At 47.5% G+C, this 17,651-nt stretch overlaps 1 protein-coding gene and 1 long non-coding RNA gene across 6 annotated transcripts in view; one reads left to right on the top strand and one right to left on the bottom strand.

Annotated features, from left to right (window-relative positions):
• Nucleotides 1-466: 466 nt before the first annotated feature.
• The window catches only part of Ermap (erythroblast membrane associated protein (Scianna blood group)), a 28,398-nt gene continuing 11,213 nt past the window's right edge, over nt 467-17,651 (bottom strand). For 4 of the 5 annotated variants that reach the window (XM_050161406.1, XM_050161407.1, XM_050161409.1 and 1 more), the window contains 13 exons: nt 14,695-14,827; nt 13,468-13,552; nt 12,208-12,384; nt 11,677-12,015; nt 10,331-10,612; nt 8,631-8,747; nt 8,033-8,065; nt 7,568-7,600; nt 5,836-5,856; nt 4,870-4,890; nt 4,747-4,773; nt 4,631-4,657; nt 467-3,175 (listed from right to left, as the gene is read on the bottom strand). In XM_050161406.1, the coding sequence (XP_050017363.1) occupies nt 2,460-3,175; nt 4,631-4,657; nt 4,747-4,773; nt 4,870-4,890; nt 5,836-5,856; nt 7,568-7,600; nt 8,033-8,065; nt 8,631-8,747; nt 10,331-10,612; nt 11,677-12,015; nt 12,208-12,295 (1,704 nt within the window). In that variant the 5' untranslated portion in view covers nt 12,296-12,384; nt 13,468-13,552; nt 14,695-14,827 and the 3' untranslated portion in view covers nt 467-2,459. The remainder of the gene's footprint in view (nt 3,176-4,630; nt 4,658-4,746; nt 4,774-4,869; nt 4,891-5,835; nt 5,857-7,567; nt 7,601-8,032; nt 8,066-8,630; nt 8,748-10,330; nt 10,613-11,676; nt 12,016-12,207; nt 12,385-13,467; nt 13,553-14,694; nt 14,828-17,651) is intronic. The other variant, XM_050161411.1, reaches the window with a different exon arrangement.
• On the top strand, nt 5,867-8,793 carry LOC126513179 (uncharacterized). Its single transcript, XR_007595254.1, has 3 exons — nt 5,867-6,744; nt 7,343-7,516; nt 8,654-8,793. It is a non-coding gene; the product is annotated as an uncharacterized lncRNA (long non-coding RNA).

Raw genomic sequence — 17,651 nt, 5'->3', positions numbered from 1 at the left:
TTCCTGGGCATCTGCACATGAGTACACACACACACACACACACACACACGTGCACACACACGTCTGAAAAGAAAAAGAGAGCCACAAACTGTATAATCCCAGTTTTTTCCTCTGTAAAACCCCTGACACAGCCATTGCAGAGCCTGAATGAGTAACTGGATAGATAATCTCCTGCCTCCTCAAACAGCTCTGGTTTCTCTGGTGACCTCCCTCAATAGGTAAGACCAGTGGGCTTGGTTTTAGGGTTGACTATTTAGGCACGTATGTTTGGAGCTGAAGATGTGTGTGAAATATAAGTAGCATACACTATTAATTTATAAATTGGCAAAGATAAAACCTCAGAGGCAGACTCGGGAACCAAACTGGGTTTATTATGAACTGTGTCTAAAGCGTGCTTGAAACCAAGCCCATCGTATGTTTTCTCCACAGTTTCCTTCACAATGAAGACAACATGCCAAACAGTAAATACTAAAAGTTGTATTTAATAACTGTACAAAGACAAACAAAATAGTCCTTTGAGGCTCTGTAAAAGCAAGTTTTACATATCACCTTGACCAGGTCACAAGGTTCCCAGATATTTCATCAGACATTATAATTGTTGTCCCTATGAGGGCAGATTGGACAAGATTAACATTTAATCAGTAGATTGAGGAAAGCAGTTACCCTTGTTAATTCCAGGGGGAGCCATCCAATCAGTGGAAGATTCCAGACCAGTTTTGGGGCCTGTCCGGCGTTGGACAGGACTTCAGGTCTTTCCCTTACCTTGGACTGAAATTAAACATTGGCTCTTTCTCGATTTCCAACTTGCCAACTTCAGTCTCGTATGTATTCGTTTTCTGCCCCCATTCCGGCACTACACACACACACACACACACACACACACACACACAGTTGGCTCTGTTTCTCTAGGGAACCCTGACTATTGCAGGCACTATTGGAAAGAACTTGTCACAGATCTAGTTCCAGAGGGGTCCAGTTGCCTTCTCACCTGCAAACAAAGAGGCTGCCTCACATACATAGGTGTTACCTGAAAGTTCCTTGCCTTCTTTTTCTAATCCACATCCAAAAAAATAAATGTGTAGTGTGCGCGCGTGTGTGTGTGTGTATGCATGTGTGCGTTGATGTATAGTTATGTGCAGTGAATTGAAGGTGCCCTTGAAAGCTAGAAGAGGAAGCCTCATCCTCTGGAGTTGGAGTTTCAGGTGGTTGTCAATTGCCCAATATGGGTGCCAGAAACCAAACTCAGGTCCTCTGCAAGAGCAGTATAAGCTCTCAATCGACCAGTAGTATTTCCAGCCTTAAATTCATTATTTTATTGTCTCACTATATAATCTTTCAAATAAGATGTCTTACTTGGTTTTGGAGTTTTGGGGGGTTGGGGGAATTGAGACAGGGTCTCTCCATCCTGGACCTCACTATGTAGACCAGGCTGGTCTCAAACTTACAGAGACCCGCCTGTTGGGACTAAAGATGTGTGTCACCATACCCAGCAATAAGACATCTTATTTTAAATAAGACCAGCTTTCTTGAAATCAGTAATCTATGACCCAGAGGCTATTGTCGAGTCTTGAAGAATAATGGTCTTGTGGGTCTATTGAGGTGAGTGGCTCAAACTGCCACTTTTTCTCATGGGCCTCTCTGAACTTCATGAGGTCTTCAGAGGGTCAGAGCCATAGACTGCAGAGTGACCACACAGCTGGACAGCTTTGATTACAGCTGTGCCTCCCAGCTCCATGCCTATGTTGAGGGTTTTGGGGATATTATAGTTCCTGGTCAACATGTAGGTAAACTGATTCTGAAAACACGTACATCCTAGATGGCTCCCTTTAAAGCTAGCTGTTGAAAACATACTCTGGTTGTCCCCAGGCTGTGCTGTCAACAGCGTGAAGGAAATAGAAAGCAACGGGATGCTGACTCCTCTGCTTCAGTCCTGAACAAAGAAGGGAGCATGTGCGATTCACAAGACATACACTTGTAAGAAAGCTGGCTTTGGGAGTTGGAGGCCTGAACTGGGGACAGGGTTGGGGGTAGAGAAGAACAGTCTTTGATGAAAGAACTCAGAGTCGGGGGCTGTAGCTTCACTACTGAAAACCCATTGACGCTGTGAGAAGTTCCTGTCAGGATTCCCTCAGGTACAGAGCCTGTCTCCTGAGCCTGCACTGAACGCTGCTGAGATACAGCCAACGTCTCCTACTAAACCTCCACTGAGTGAGCGCTGTTCATATCAAGAAGTCATCCACCAGGGCAATGGGAATGTCCAGTCTCCAGAAAAAAAAAAAAGGCAGTGTTCAGAATTGAACCCTGGGAGAAAGGTGGTACAGACAGAAGCCACAGAAGGGGTCTGGATTTGGGTCAAAGACCAGAGGTACTGGAGAAACAGATGCTGGGCCAGAAGACTGAGTCCAGGGTGCCAGGCTAGAAGATGCTCACCTGCACGCATCAGATCACAGGGCACAACCCTATAGAGAAGGAGCCTTAAACCCCTGAAGGGCAGGGCCGAGGCTAGAGGGCCAGGTATCGTTGACTGGAAAAAGCTCAGAACCCTGAGGAGACAGTAAGGACGGATTCACCTTCAGGGTCACGTCTCCATTAGCACGGCTTTTTCCCTCCTGTTTGGTAACAACCGATTCGTCTGACTTCTGCAGCTCGGTACAAATAACTAGAGGTGCCGTGTTCCTCCCCTCATCGTGAAGACAAGGTTCAAAGAAAGGACGAAGGGGGCTAGAGAAACTGTGGGTGAAAGTAAAGATGTGGGACTTGTCAGTCACGTTGTAGAAGGAGATGACTCCCGCTTCATAGTCCAAGAAAACCCCCACACACTTTGGAGACTCCTTCAGACGGAAGGAGGTCTGCGGGGACGTGAGAGCTTCATACTCATTCCGACGGCTCTGCCGCAGGAGCCAGTGGCCGTTGGCGGGTGAGGCCGTGACCTTCCCCTTCCGGCTCACGGAGTCACTGCACACACCAAGGATCCATTTGGTCTTCTCGCCCACGTACACCTCCCAGTAATGGCAGCCGGTGGTGAAGTACTCAGAGCCAAGCACGCTGACGACAAAATCAAACCTCTGAGGGTGGTCAGGAACGGACCGCTTCTTGTCGCCAAGCCTCACACATCTCCGATCCTCAGACAGGATGAGTTTGGGATGGGCCGTGTCAGGGTCCAGGGTTACCACCACTGTAGAGAGAAGAGAAATTTATATCTTAAGGAATCTTCAGGTAGATTTGGAGGGGGGAAATTCTCTGGAGGTCTGCAATCTGTCACTAATCTGTTTTAGTTCATGGCTTTCCCCGACCACATCCACAGACATACTGGAACCGGACATTTAGCTTGCAGATAGAAAGCTTGCCTAGTGAGCCTGGAGTCCTAAGTTCCACTTCCATCACTATGTAAAACAGGTGGGATGACGCAGTACGACGGTATTGGGGAGTGGAGGAAGGCTGGAGCATCAGTAGCTCAGGGTCATCCGTGGCCTCAGAGAGAATAGGAAACCAGCCGGCACTGCACTGGACAGCCTCAGAAGCCAAAACACACAAAAAAAATCTAGACTTGGATGTTAGACCATGTTCTGGTTAGCTTTTTGACAATCTGATAACAAGCTAGACTCTAGTGGTTCTCAACCTGTGGGTCACGACCCCCTTCCCTTGGGGGTTGTATATCAGAGATCCTGTATATTAGATATTTACATTCCAATTCATAACAGTACAAAATTACAGTCATGAAATAGCAGTGAAATAACTTTATGGTTATTTCATATGGTGGTTGGGGGTCACCACCACATGAGGCGCTGTATATTAAAAGGTTGCAGCATTAGGAAGGTTGAGAACTGCTGTGCTAGAGTAATCTGGGAAGAGGGAAACTCAATTAAGAAAATGCTTTCCAGCCTGGTGGTGGCGGCGCATGTCTTTAATCTCAGCACTCAGGAGACAGAGGCAGGCGGATCTCTGTGAGTTCGAGGCCATCCTGTTCTGTAGAGCTAGTTCCAGGGCCAGCCTGATCTACAGAGTGAGTTCCAGGACAACCAGGACCACGCAGAGAAACCCTGTCTCCAAAACAACAACAACAATACAAAACAAAAGCTGTCTCCATCAGATTTAACTGTAGGAAAAACTGATGGGTTCATTTCCTTGATTAATGATTGATACGGCAGGACTCCGCCCATTGTGGGTGGTGTCACCCCTGGGCGGGTGGTCCTGAGTTGTACGAGAAAGCAGGCTGGACAAGTCACAGGGAGCAAGCCAGTAAGCCACATGTCCCCATGGTCTGTACTTTAGTCGCTGCTTCCAGATTCCTGTTTTGCGTTTGACTGATGATTAATTGTGAGCTGGAAGCCAAATATATCCTCTCTCCTGTCTCAGTTACAGTTGCTATTGCTGGGACGAAACACCTCGACCAAAAGGAACTAGGGAGGAAAGGGTTTGTTTGACTTACATCTCCTGGGTCACAGTCCTCTGAGGGAAGGCAAGGAGAATGACAGACCTGATCCAGCTGTGCTGCATAGCGACACAACCACTACTTATAATAACATAAATTTACAGTCCGGATTCAAGTGGGACGGGATGAAAACTCAAGCAACAGAGTCCGAGAAGCATGGGCTCTGGAATGGAAACCGGGAAGGCTGACTTAACTTACCAAAATGCAGCCGGGCTCTTCTCCAACCTGAAAGGCAAAGGGAGGATTTGTTAAAGCGGGGTAGGAATGGAGGCAGCCCGGAGGGCAGAGCCAAAGCCAGAGGAAGAGCATCTCACCTGCGTTGGCAGCGGCTCTTTTCAATTCTGGGGGAGAAGAAGCAAGGGGTGAGCTATCTGTCACTGGACTTACGGGGCAGGAAATACGTTGGCATGGAAATTACAAAAACATGGCAGACTTACTCAGTTCACTCCGGAGCTTCTCTGAAGAATAAAAACAGTTGGATGCATCAGAACAAGGACCATGACCCGCTCACTATGCTTCTGTCCCTCACACCCGCATTCCCATAACAGATTAGAAGCAGCCGTGTCCTGGGACTTCCCCCATAATGATGCCTGCAATAGGGGTATGGCTCCCTGCTGTGGCCTAGGGGTCCCCAGAGATATGACAGATGATCCCCAAATTCCTATGTGAGTCAAACCTTACCTTCAGGTACAATAAATATTACATTTGTAGGTGACAATGTAAGTGAAGTATGTGAAGATGTTATTGAATAAGATAAAACTTTATGTAAAACTGTCGCCAAATCCCTATAAAATCTTGTTAGCATGTGTATTTTCTCTATGTAAGATATGTATACATGTCACATGCCTTCAATTTTTTGTTTGTCTTCTTGTTCTTTGGTTTGTTGGTGTTGGTTTTTGTTTTGTTTTGGACAAGGGTCTCACCATGTAGCTCTGGAACTTCATATACAGACCAGGCTGGCTTCAAACTCAAGATTTGCCTGAGTGCTGGGATAAAAGGTGTGTGCCACCTTGCCTGGCTGGTTTTTTGTTATTATTAAGTGTTAAAAATGGGTTCCCGTGGATGAAATGACTGAGAATTCAGAAGGCCGCGTCACATTCCAGAGGGGACGCAACAGCCGCAGACCCTGCCTAGGGAGCACTATGCCCGGTATAAAGGACGTCCCAGGGGCTTCATCTAAGAGAGGCACACATCTTGGTGAAACAGCTCCCACTTAGAAGCCACATAAGTGCTGTGTAGGAAAGAGAAACAGACAGCGCTCACAATGGGGATGTCGACAGCCAGGCAACCCTCCTTGGTTTGAATTGCCCTGTTCCCCCTGCCCAGACAGTCACTGAGCCAGTCAGCCGGCAGCAGAGACAGTAGCAGAAAGAGGGGGGCTAAGAGAACTTGACAGCACTTACTGAGGGCTTTGTGGAGTCTTCCTGAAAACCAGAGAGAGAGAGAGAAAGGAGTGAGTGACCTGATGCCTTATCCCTGGGGCCCTGGAAAGCCCACCACTCCACCACACACACTCACATACACGCATACACGCACGCGCACACACACACACCACCAAGAAGGAAAGGTCGGAGCTGCTTCCATCAGTTCCTAATCTAATCCCCGGTTAAAGTCAGACTTATGAGTCCAATGGAGCTTGTGTAATTTTCCTGCTGGTAGCTCTCTCTTTGCTTCCCCTTTCCCTTTGTTTCTGTCTGGTCTCACGTCCTCTCTTTCCATGTCAGTAATACTAGGGTGTGTGTGTGTGTGTGTGTGTGTGTGTGTGTGTGTGTGTGTGCGCGCGCACGTATGCACGTTCTCATGACTTACTGCCTTTCTGCAGCCTCCTGTTTACAGTATCTAAGACCCATCACTAACTCACTCACTGGAGTGACTTTGTAATTCCCTAGAGCAATTCTCCAAAGTCACCGTTTTCACAATTCAGGGCCCAGGAAGTCTGGAATATTTATATGCTTCCTGTGCTTTGCACAAGTGCTTCTAGCGTCTCTAGAGGGCCCACCTGGCCCTTATCTTCCCCAGCCTAGCATTACCCTTGTCAGAGAATTGGAGCTATGCACCTGAGTCCACCCAGCTAAGGGATAGACCCAGGGTAGGCTCCTGGCTTGGAACAGTGACGCTGAATAAGCCATAGCTTCTCAGGAGCTTAGGATGTATGACTGTCACTTCCACAACCTAACTGCCACCATCCACCGTGCCCTGCTCTTACACAGAGTGAGACCTGGAACCTCTAAACCATGACGTGCATTCCTGCTTTGAAGAAAATAGGCTGAGGCTCAGAAGGACCGTGAAATTTTCTCAAGGTCATCGATCTAGTAAGTGACCAAGGAGGCGGGATTTGAACTCAAATCTGTCTGACCTCTAAGTCAGTGTCCCTTGCCATCACACAATGCTGTTCCTCTGTGCTCTTGGGCAGAGCAGTCAGCCTGGCTGCAGTATAAACTCCACACTCTCCAACCCCAGGTTGGGGAGAAATGACGTAGGGCCAGATTCTAACATCACTGAACTAGGAGCCATCAAGTCGATGATAGATCTCCACAAGACTTCAAAAGCATGTCTTTTGACTTTTGTCCTAGGAAGACACCAGCATGTGTTCATCCAATTAATGATGATGAAGTGGCATTGAGAGAGAAAAAAAAAAAACCCAGACCCTGCGGCAGATCTTTTGAAAAGGTTTTCTCTTTTAACCCTGGATCTTAGTATCCCCGTATTACAAATAAGGAATCCAGAGTCCAGGGCAAGACTGAATAGCTCAAGGCCACAATATGGGAGACCAGCAAGCTGAATCAAGTACGGCCGACCCCAAAGCCTGCAGCCCTTCCATGGCACCATGCCACTGCTCTGCACGTCAAGGTCATGTGGGTCCCTGCGTTTCTCATTCATCCCGTGTGACCTTGCTCATATGTCTTTCAGTCACAGGCAGACCTCCTTTTAAGAAGATTGCTAGAATGACTGATGAAGGAGCGCATGGCAATCCAGACACATGCATTGGGCATTGGCATCTCCTCACTCACTGCCACCAACTCCATCGCCCCTCGACACCGGAAACTGAATTCTAGTACTGTGGAGGGACTGCTGGCATCTACAGTAAGAAGAAAGAATGCTATACTTGCTTACTGCCTCTCGCTCGGTACATACCTTTTTCTTTGGCGTGGTCTTCCAGAAGATTTTCTAGAGAAAGAAAAGAGGAAGCAGATAAAATTCTCGACTATTTCCAGGGAAGGTTCTGAGTCCCTATTGGTTTTATCAGCTCCTGAACTACCCCCAACTCTGCCATCTTCATTTCTGCCCCTCCTGATTCAGCCTGTCATATCTCTCCTCTGAACCACAAAAGTGGGAACCCAATTGGTCTGGCAGGTCCTGTCTTACTCCTCTGGTCTCTTCACAACCCAGTAGCCAAAGAGCCCTCTTTAGAGCGCCATTCTGGTCGGGATGTCCCCATTCCGTGCGTTACCTCTGCTTTTAGGAAAAACACTGAGTTCCTCCATCAACACAAACAGAAGGTGGTGGAACTTTCAGGTACAAATGTAGTTCTGTGGGCACTGGAGATACAGAAACCAACAAAACAAAAGCATGTGCCCCACCCGTACCCGGAACACTTACCTACCTCCATCACCTGTTCGTACAGCAGCTTCTCTGGAAAGGAGAGAGGGGAGAGTGAGCTCAGCTTAGGAAGCATTTCTTCCTAACACACAGTGTTGCCCAAACATGGCCTAAGCCGTCTGGTTAGGACTGACCCCTTGCCACTATAGGCGTATGGGCATTTGAAAAGATCAGAGTCTTCACACCATCAAGAGGGGGAAGAAATGTTGGGTTACGTAACTTTCCAAATCCTTTGCAATCAAGAGCCCAAGAAATGTGACCATTTTAATGAGGGTTTTAATGGATATAATTGGATTTCCTGATTAGAAGGCTCTAATTTCTTAGTTAATTAGAAAGCTGCCAGGGTTGGTTGCTGTCTAATTTCTCAAAGGGTGAGAACGCACAGCTCTACCCAGAGCCTCTCCGCAGTCTACTGCATTCCCTCTGCCATGTGTGTCCCGGGTTTATGATTGTCCCAGTTTTCAACTTGCGGGGTCTCCCACCTCTGGTAGATGCCATGCCCACATCTACTTCTGCTAGTCTTTCCCTAGGGCAGTCACAGTCCCCCACACCCCCACACCCTATAATCACTGTCCTCACAGCTCCACCACCAAGTTACCTTTTGATCTTTTTTGTTTACAGATGAGCCAAATGCCAAGAAGGATAAGGAGTCCCAAGATAGGCAGGACCACAGAGAGAGCCACTGCTGGAGAGGACAGACTTCCGGGAGCTGGGGCTGAAACAGAGACCACCAATGACCACCCTCAAGGAGACGGCTGAGAGCAGTTCTCTGCCTCGGAGGGTAGGTGGCTCAGGCATAGCCAACCAACTCCATCGGCTCTAGGGAGAACCCTGCCAAGACTGATGAGCCTCTTTGCTTCCCTTGTTAACTCAAACTCTGGGTGACAGAGAGAAATGGGATGTTCGCATCCAATGAAGACTTCTCAACCACAAGTTCACCCTGTCTTCTAACTCTATGGACAAATACTCCAGAGACCTCAAAGCCCAGAATGTGTGCTCCTTAAAATTCCCAACAGTCCCTTATGAGTCCCGCCTGCCTTCTCCTCAAACCCTTTCTGTTGTGCAGCCACAGACGTGGCTACAACAATGTGTTCCAGGCTGTCTCTCTGCTCCACCGTCAGCAGGGGCAAGACAAGGTCTACGGACCACAGCGGCAGGCCTGGAGCTCAGACAGGAAAGGGAAAGGAATGCAGGAGATGGGACTGCTTATCTGTGACCCCAGGAGGCAGGACAGGAAAGGGGGGGCTGTGAGGAGTCCCAGCTGGCTGTACATCCTTTTCAACCATTGGGAGGCCCTAGGCAAGAGACCCAGCCTCTCCCAACCTGGGTTATTCATCTGTAAAATGGAGTCTTAATTCCCTGGGACTACGGGGGAGGGGAAGGACTTAAATAAGTCACCTTAAACTCTTAGGAGCTAGGGAGAGGCGGTGGCAGAAGTAAGAGGGGAGGAACATAAAGGGAGGAGTGAAGAAAAGGATTGGCAGATGTCCAGGAGGCTTCTCTACCAACTTATTTTATCACGTGACTCCATATTTCAAGGATATTTCAAAGCTTCACACTTTTTAACCCAGCAGTTCCATTTTTTAAAGAATGTGTTCTGAATCAGCTTGAAATAAGTGTGAAGATGTCCACCCACCACTAGTTATCAGATGCGGCAGGGGGGTGTCGGTGGGGCGGGGAAGGGGGTCGTGGGGGAGGTCAGTGGGGCGGGGGGGGGGGGGGGCTGGGGGGCGTTGCAAAGCATCTGGAGTCCCAGAGACAGCCTTCGGGTTACTTTGTTTTGATCAATAGCCACATGATGGAATTTGATGCCTCCCCAAAAATCAATTTATGAAAAAACACTTCAGAATTAGAGAACAAATAGTTTATGACTTGAGAAGTGAGAAAAGAAATGAGGAACAAACGTGGGCACACACAGAAGTGTGGGCACACTCCTCAGGGCATGTGAATGTGGACCCCCAAAACATTAGCAGTAATTCTCTATGATTTATGAGATTCTACGCCATTGTTTTTGATTTCTCTAAAATGTTCCACTTTTTCATGTTTATTTTTCACAATACACATTCTTAGAGCTATAATATAATTCATAGAATGAAAAAAAAAACAAAAAATTAATTTAAAATTTTTACATGTATGGGTGTTTGGCTTGCATGTGTGTCTGTGTAGCGTGTGTGTTTCTGAATGCCCCAACCACCGAGCCATCTCCCTTCCCCTGAAAAGTCTGTATAAAGCCCCCACAAGGTAAAATTTCCTCCAGGCTCCTCAAGAGCCTCAAGCTGATTTGCGCCCCCGCATTACCTGCAATAACCATGGCTGTGGTCTTCTCTTGGCCGAGGATCTCATTACGGACAGTGCAGGACACATTCCCCAGAGCGCTGTCCCTGACGCGGCTGGACACTGCTGTTCGGAATAGCCCAGTTTCATCCAGGGAGTGGGTCTCTGAGAGCGACAGGAGCACTCTGCCCTGAGTGTCTCTCCACTCGGTCCACGGCTTTGGGAACCATCCCATTGACCAGCACACCAGCTGAATCCAGCCAGCATCATAGCTCTTCACGTGGATGAAGGGATCAGAGCCTGAAACTAAAGGGGACAGATTGTCTGACTGAGGCAACTTAACTGACTGGCAGGGGCGTGGTGGCAAGGGTACAGTCCTAGCCAGTGTCCTGCCTTCCACCCCTTCCTCTGATGGACAGCTGTTAATAGAGCTGTCGTTTCTGCCTTCCCTTTACCCTCAGCGGGTCTGACCACCACAATGATGTCAATCCAAATGAAGTTCAAGATCCGCTCATAACAACACCCGTCCACACTATTCTGTTCCTTTGGGCACCTCAGTCCCTGTTTGAAAGGTATCTTGCCCACCCCCAGCCAAAGGACTCCGTGACTGGAAAGAATCTACCAACTACTATGCGTTTTAAATGAATTTCATCCCTCTTTCGTAACTAAATGATAAGCAAAGATGATCAGGGGTTGGAGAGATGAGCTGGCTCAGGGGTTAAAAGTACTGGCTGCCCTTCCAGAGGACCCACCCCACCATCCACATGGCAGCTCACAACTGTTTGTAATTCTAGTCCCAAGGGGATCTGACACTCTCTTCTGGGGTCTGTGGGCCCCAAGTACCTATTTGGTAGACAGATATATGAGCAGACAATACACCCAAACACATAAAATAAAAATTTTAAAAAAATCTTTAAAAAAGACTGACAATGGTAACCCCATGGACTGGCCTGAAGTGAGAGCAGAGACTTGGGATGGGTCTGCAGTAGACTGATTTTTATAAAAACCCTGAAGCTAGTTTGAGGAACAGTCTCTGACTTCTGGCTCTTTAAATACTCAAGAACTTGGAAAAGGACTGTGAAGCAATTCCTTATCACAGCAGGGAATCCTGGCCCTTGAGGACTTTTCCTTGCGGCCCTGGTTGTGAGTTTCTTGGTAACGAAGCTGAGAAAACTGCTCTTGTCTGAGCCGGCCAGCCTGTGTTTATCCGGGTCCTGCACTGGACAGTGTTTTCCGAAGTCCAGGTTTCTCCCCCTCCCGGGAAGAATCACCAGTCAGGGCTTCATTGAGATGAGCAGACCCAGCTAGAGAAGACAGAGCTGACAAGGCAATTGCCACAAATGACCCAGGCCCCTGCAACCCATCCTAACCTGCCACTTGTAGGGTCACGTTGCCCTCTTGACTCTGGTTTCCGACCCGGAACTGGCATTGGTACAGCCCTCGGTCCTCGAGCCTCACGTTACTGATATACAGAATGTAACTTTGCTTCTGGGTATCTCTCACCAGCGTGGTCCTGCCCTTGTATTCTGGCATCAGCTCTTCATCACTGTCCTGCCCATCCCGGAACACGTGGACAGCCTGGGTGCGAGGCAGGTGTGCAGGCCGTTCCCACCTCACCTCGCTGAGCACCATGCCTGGCCAGAGCAAGATGGGGCAGGGCAGCTCGGCTCTGCCCCCGAGTGGGGCCAGGTAGAACTTGTCAGTATTCCCTGTGGAACAGACACCAAACGGGGTGAAGGGTGCTGAAGAGATGGCTTGGGGGATGAGTGAGAAAGGGGAGTTTCCTAAGGAAGGGCAGAGCCTGGGAAGGACAGCAGACAACGGAACCCAAGAACCAAATTCCAGCGCCAGGCCTCATCCCGGTCAGACCTCCCAGACAGAGAAAGATCCAAAACTCCTACCTGACACCTGAGCAGGCATTTGGAGGGAGGCTAGAGTGAGGAGGCAGCTGAGGAGCCGGGAGCCAGAGGGACTTGGTGGTCTCTCCATATGAACTAGGGCAGACACCGGAAGAGGACTGATGAACTTGAGCTGAAGAACTTAGGAGGTGGGGCTGAGACCCAGGTCACGTGTTCCACCTGAGGAGCAAGGACACGTGCTTCAAAGCCCAGCTTCACTATCCTTACACTCGTGTGACAAAGTGACTAAAATTCTCAGAAACACTTTCTTTTCTTCATCCTTAAATATTTTAAATTGTATGTATATACGAGAGGAGGTGTGTACACCACGTGAGTACGGGTGCCCTGGGAGGTAGAGGAGGGCATCAGCTCCGCTGTTAACGGGAGACGCTGGTGGTTGGGAGGAGCCTGATGTGGGGACTGAGAATGGTCCCTAGGAAAAGCAGCAAGTACTCTTAACTGCTGAGCCATCTCTCCAGCCTCCCTGACACCCTTTTAGATTTATATATAACCAACAGAGGCGTACAAGTCCACCGTTCCATCATGAAGACACTTCAAACAGGCACTGGGGGTTGAATAAACCTGGGTTCAGGTCTCACCTATTTTCCTTTGCTAGCTCCACATCTCTAGCAAGGTTGTGTACTATCTGTGATAGCATGTTCTTAGTCCGTGGGGGAGGGGCCTGTCTTCACATGTAGATGGGAGGACTTAATATATAGATGCCTGGAGAACAAGTGCGTGATAAATGTGTACTGAGCAAAAAGGAGACAGTCATAACCCAGGTGCACTGGGTGCTCTAGCAGCCTGAGACCCCAGAGGGCTCCCTAGTAAAGCTCCGCCCACCCACTTGCCATTGCCCAAAATGCCATCAGCAGGAAGCAGAATCTTTCCAGCCACACCGAGGAAAACGTTGAAAATGCCAACACTCTAGGAGGCGAGAACACTCCCAAAGTCTCTCCAACATTTCATATCTTTTGTATCACTTTGGTTACTGGAAAACAGTCTGGAGGGGCTGGAGAAATGGTTCAGCTCTTTAGTGCACTGCCTGCTCTCACAGAGAGGACCTGGGTTCGATCCCAGCACCCACATGGTAGCTCACAACCATCTGTAACTCCAATTCCAGGGGATCCAAAAAATGCCCTCTTCTGACCTCCACAGGCACTAAGCATGTACCTGCCATACATACAAGCATGCAGACAAACACTCATACACATAAAATTAAAAAATCTTTCCAAAAGCATAAAACCATCGTGGCTTTGGTACCTGATGTTTTCCGGGAATGTGGCATTACACACATTGTTCATGCAACCACATATTCTCCAACCAGATTCAGTGTTCCAACACAGACCTGTGAGAATTTTAAAAAATAATTAAATATGGTAGGTGGCTTAAACATTGCTACAAATGACAGCGGGTTGGCGGCTGGGAGTAGGAGGCTTCGTCCTAGGGGTAGCAGTGCGGTTTCCAACTAAATGAGACTCTGAGTAAAAGGAAGCTGCTGAAACTTTTAGGCCTTGACTTTCCTAATTTTAAAATAGGAATGTTTTACAATTTCACCACCAAATTGCCCTAAGGAAAAGTCAAAGCAAATTAATTAATTAATTTTCTTGTTTTCCTACAACCCTGCCTTCAGAAGGATGTATCAAGTTTTTAAAGTTTTTACCAATTTGATAACAAAACTGTATTTCTTAGAATTTGGTAGTCCCTTGTGCTAATCTGTACTTCTTTGATTATTCATTTATTGGTCCTTGTCAATGATTTCCTCTGTATTTTGCTGGGTTTTTTGTCTTTGACACGTTTGTCTCTTAATGGCTTGCAAAATTCTTCACATAAGTAACCATTTTTTCCCATGACACAAGTTGCACGTATCTTCCCCCAGAGTCAGTTCCATTGTAAGTCTGAACTAGTTTGAGTTTTGAAACTTCTAAGTCAGAAAAAAAGAAAGAAGAGGAGGAAAGGATCCCAACAGACGTTCTTTGCCCATCTTGAGCAGTTTAAGAAGATCCCAGGTATCTACAACTTCGCAGTCACCCAGTTCAGGACCGAGCAGATGGTGAGGGCAAACGGCATGCCTGCTGAAGTATTAATAGCACTGCAGTGTTAAGTAAGAGTCTTCATACATAGCCACCTGTCATTCCTGTCACTTGCTGTATTTGGGGCTTAAGTGACAGCTAACCATTGTCCCTTTTTATCCTTTAAAATGTTCTTTGTAGCTGGACAGCGGTGGCGCACACCTTTAATCCCAGCACTCAGGAGGCAGAGGCAAGCTGATCTCTGTGAGTTTGAGGCCAGCCTGGTCTACAGAGCTGGTTCCAGGACAGCTAGGGCTCTTACACAGAGAAACCTTGTCTTGAAAAACAAAACAAAACAAAGCAAAGATGTTCTTTGTAAAAGGAAAGATTATTTCTCTACATTCATGAGCGTAACAATACTGAGAAATTTAAAGAACTAGACAGACTAAGAAAAGAAGGGAGACGGGAGAGAACTCACCACATTTGGGACGCGGGGGGATCCTTGTCCTTTAGTGGCAAAGCTGGAGCCTTCTAGCTGGGAATACCATCTCCCCACAGGCAGGGTGGTCTGACATCGGCCAAGAATGCCAGGAACATCCCAAAAGATGGGTCTGGGAAAAGTCCATATTCTAGACTGATGAGCAGAGCCTCAAAGCCAAGAGCTCCCTCTGCCCCACAGATGGCCTTCTGGCGGTCCCTAAAAACACACAAGCCACGCCCTGTCTGCCCATCCCTGATAAAGCAAGGGTGTAGAAAGGAGAGGCTCCCCAGCAGCGAGGGAACTGTCTACTGTCACGACAAAGAAAGGACTTTTCCTCCAGTGCCTGGTACAACAGTGACTCCTGCAATTTGACCCCACCACCCTTTTTCTTAAAAGCTTGCACTCCTTTGCTTCCCAACCAGTACGGGTTAGAAGATCCGTGAATGGAACCAGAGCCCGTTGTGTAAAGGGAAATAAGGCAGACTCGGGAAGTCAGTACCTGCTCATTTCCACCTATGTGTGGGATTTACATTTAGAGAGGTGTGTGTGTGTCTGTGTGTGTCTGTGTGTGTGTCTGTGTGTGTCTGTGTGTGTCTGTGTCTGTGTGTGTGTGTCTGTGTCTGTGTGTGTCTGTGTCTGTGTGTGTCTGTGTCTGTGTGTGTGTGTGGCAGGGGTCTGAAAATAGAAAAGATTCCATGGGGGAGAAGAAAGAAACCATGAAACGCAGGGGGAGAGCAAAGTAATACAGGCAATATGAAAGCAGACAAGGAGGGGGGAACTGCAAGAAGGGGTTGGGAATATGTGGGAAGGTACTGGGGGAGGGGGCGAGTGAGGATAAACAGTAATAACATATACACATGAAAATCCCATGAGGAAACCCATCACTCTGCATGCTAACGTCAACTAACTTAAAAAATTAGAAGGTAGGCTTCAAGACACCCGCCAATCAGCCATACCCTTTAGCCCACGGCTTTATCTCCAGCTACACCTTGATGCATGCTTGCACGCTTTCAGCCGAGCAAACTTGCTTCCTGCCCCTCCTGTGTTACACCCTTCCTAACTGGCTTACCCTCATACTGCCCAGGACTGTATTCATTGCCATACAAACTATGCCCTTTGACTTTTGTGAAGATGTACTCATCGTACAGACTTCCTTGGGTTTTGAGTCTAGCAGATGTTGGTGGTGGCCTTCACTGGGTCCCCTGTTGAGGGCTGACCTGTCTTCCATTTTCAGAGTAGCTGAGACTTTTCAGCAGGCTTTAGGACCCCAGCAGCTCTTTGCTTACTATCTGAGAGTCTATACAAAGGCTCAGCGGCCTATTTAGTCTGTGGGCATCCCTAGAGTTCACCATAGGTCATGCTCTAAAGAATCAAGTTCTGAACCTTCTTTACTACATACTCCTCCAAGATTCCCCACTGGAAACCTAGACGCAAGAAACCCCTTTCTTCTCCTGGATATCCGCCTGAAAATTCTTGTGTTGAAGGGCTTGTCTCACACTCTCCTTTGGGTATGGAGTGGTGTAGTGATTAAGACACTGGAATTTGTCCATCTGGCAAGGCTCTAGGTTTCCTCTCTGGCACACACACACACATTCACACACTCACACACACAGACACACACTCACACAGACACACACACTCACACACACACACACACTCCTTACACATTCATCACTCAGCCGGGCGGTGGTGGCACACACCTTTAATCCTAGCACTTGGGAGGCAGAGGCAGGCGGATCTCTGTGAGTTCAAGACCAGCCTGGTCTACAGAGCTAGTTCCAGGACAGGCTCCAAAGCCACAGAGAAACCCTGTCTCGAAAAACCAAAAAAATAAAAATAAAAAAAACACATTCATCACTCATTTGTGCTAGGAAACATCAAACTCCTCTCTCTTGAATATTTAATAGGTTATTATAAATGTTCTCACCCTAGAACACTACACCTTACCTCTCCTCTAGAACTATGTATTGGCAGTCATAATTAGACTTTGTGTCTGTCCCTTCGCCCAAGTTTTAATTGTTTTGTTTTCAGACAGCATCTCACTACATAGTCCAGGTTGGCCTCAAATTTGTAATCCTCCTACATCTGTCTCCTGAGTGATGGGATTACAGCCATTCACAAAATCAGGCCCTATCATACCTCTTCACTTTAAGGGGTAATTGAACACCTCCCCAGCCCTCTAGCTGCTAGACCTTTCAAAGGGCATTTCTTGTCTTTTCTCCTTTGTTTGAGGTGGAGTCTGCTGTGTAGCCCAAGCTGGTCTCCAACTTGAGACCTTCCTGAGTGCTGTGATTACAGACTCTCATCCCGGCACCTGGCTCTTGTACTTTCTCCTGTGTTGTAAAAATATCCACTGCTGAAATTTCACAAAATACAAAAAAACCTTAAACAAAATGAATATAATCCCTACTAATAAAACAAGATATATTAACAACTTTGGTATGTTTTCAAATCCCATTTTCTGTTTTGAAACTATAAAACAAATACTGTGGTTAGACAATATATGTTCTTTGTGGCTTTAAAAAAATTTAATATGCTAAAGCACTGTGTGTTGGGGGGGGGGGTTGGGAGAGAGAGCAGAGGTCAATGTCAGGTGTCTTCCTCTATTGAACTCCCCTTATATTTTGAGACAGTCTCTAACTGAATCTGGGCCCACCGAAGTGCTTAGGTTGCCTGGTCGTCATGCTCTAGGGATCTGTCTGTTTAGAAAGCATTTTATTATATCACAAAACTTTCTTCTATGCCATTTTAGTGGCTGTCTTGAGTTTTACTATAGCTACCCTTTCGTCCATCCTTTTTGTTTTCGTTTTGAAGCAGGATCTTTCTACATAGCCCTGGCTGTCCTAGGACTCACTATGTGCCGCGGACCGTCCCTCTCGGAGACCACTATCCACGGGAGACCAGGGTGAAGGATAGGATAGTCAGGATACGATGCAAGGGAAATGACAGACAGA

The sequence above is a fragment of the Alexandromys fortis genome, unplaced genomic scaffold (genome assembly GCF_014885135.2).
Source record: "Alexandromys fortis isolate MF-2015 unplaced genomic scaffold, M_Fortis_MF-2015_v1.1 scaffold_122, whole genome shotgun sequence".
NCBI lineage: Eukaryota > Metazoa > Chordata > Mammalia > Rodentia > Cricetidae > Alexandromys > Alexandromys fortis.
The sequence above is the reverse complement of the archived record's forward strand: the minus strand, read 5'-3'. Positions and strand labels throughout refer to the sequence as shown.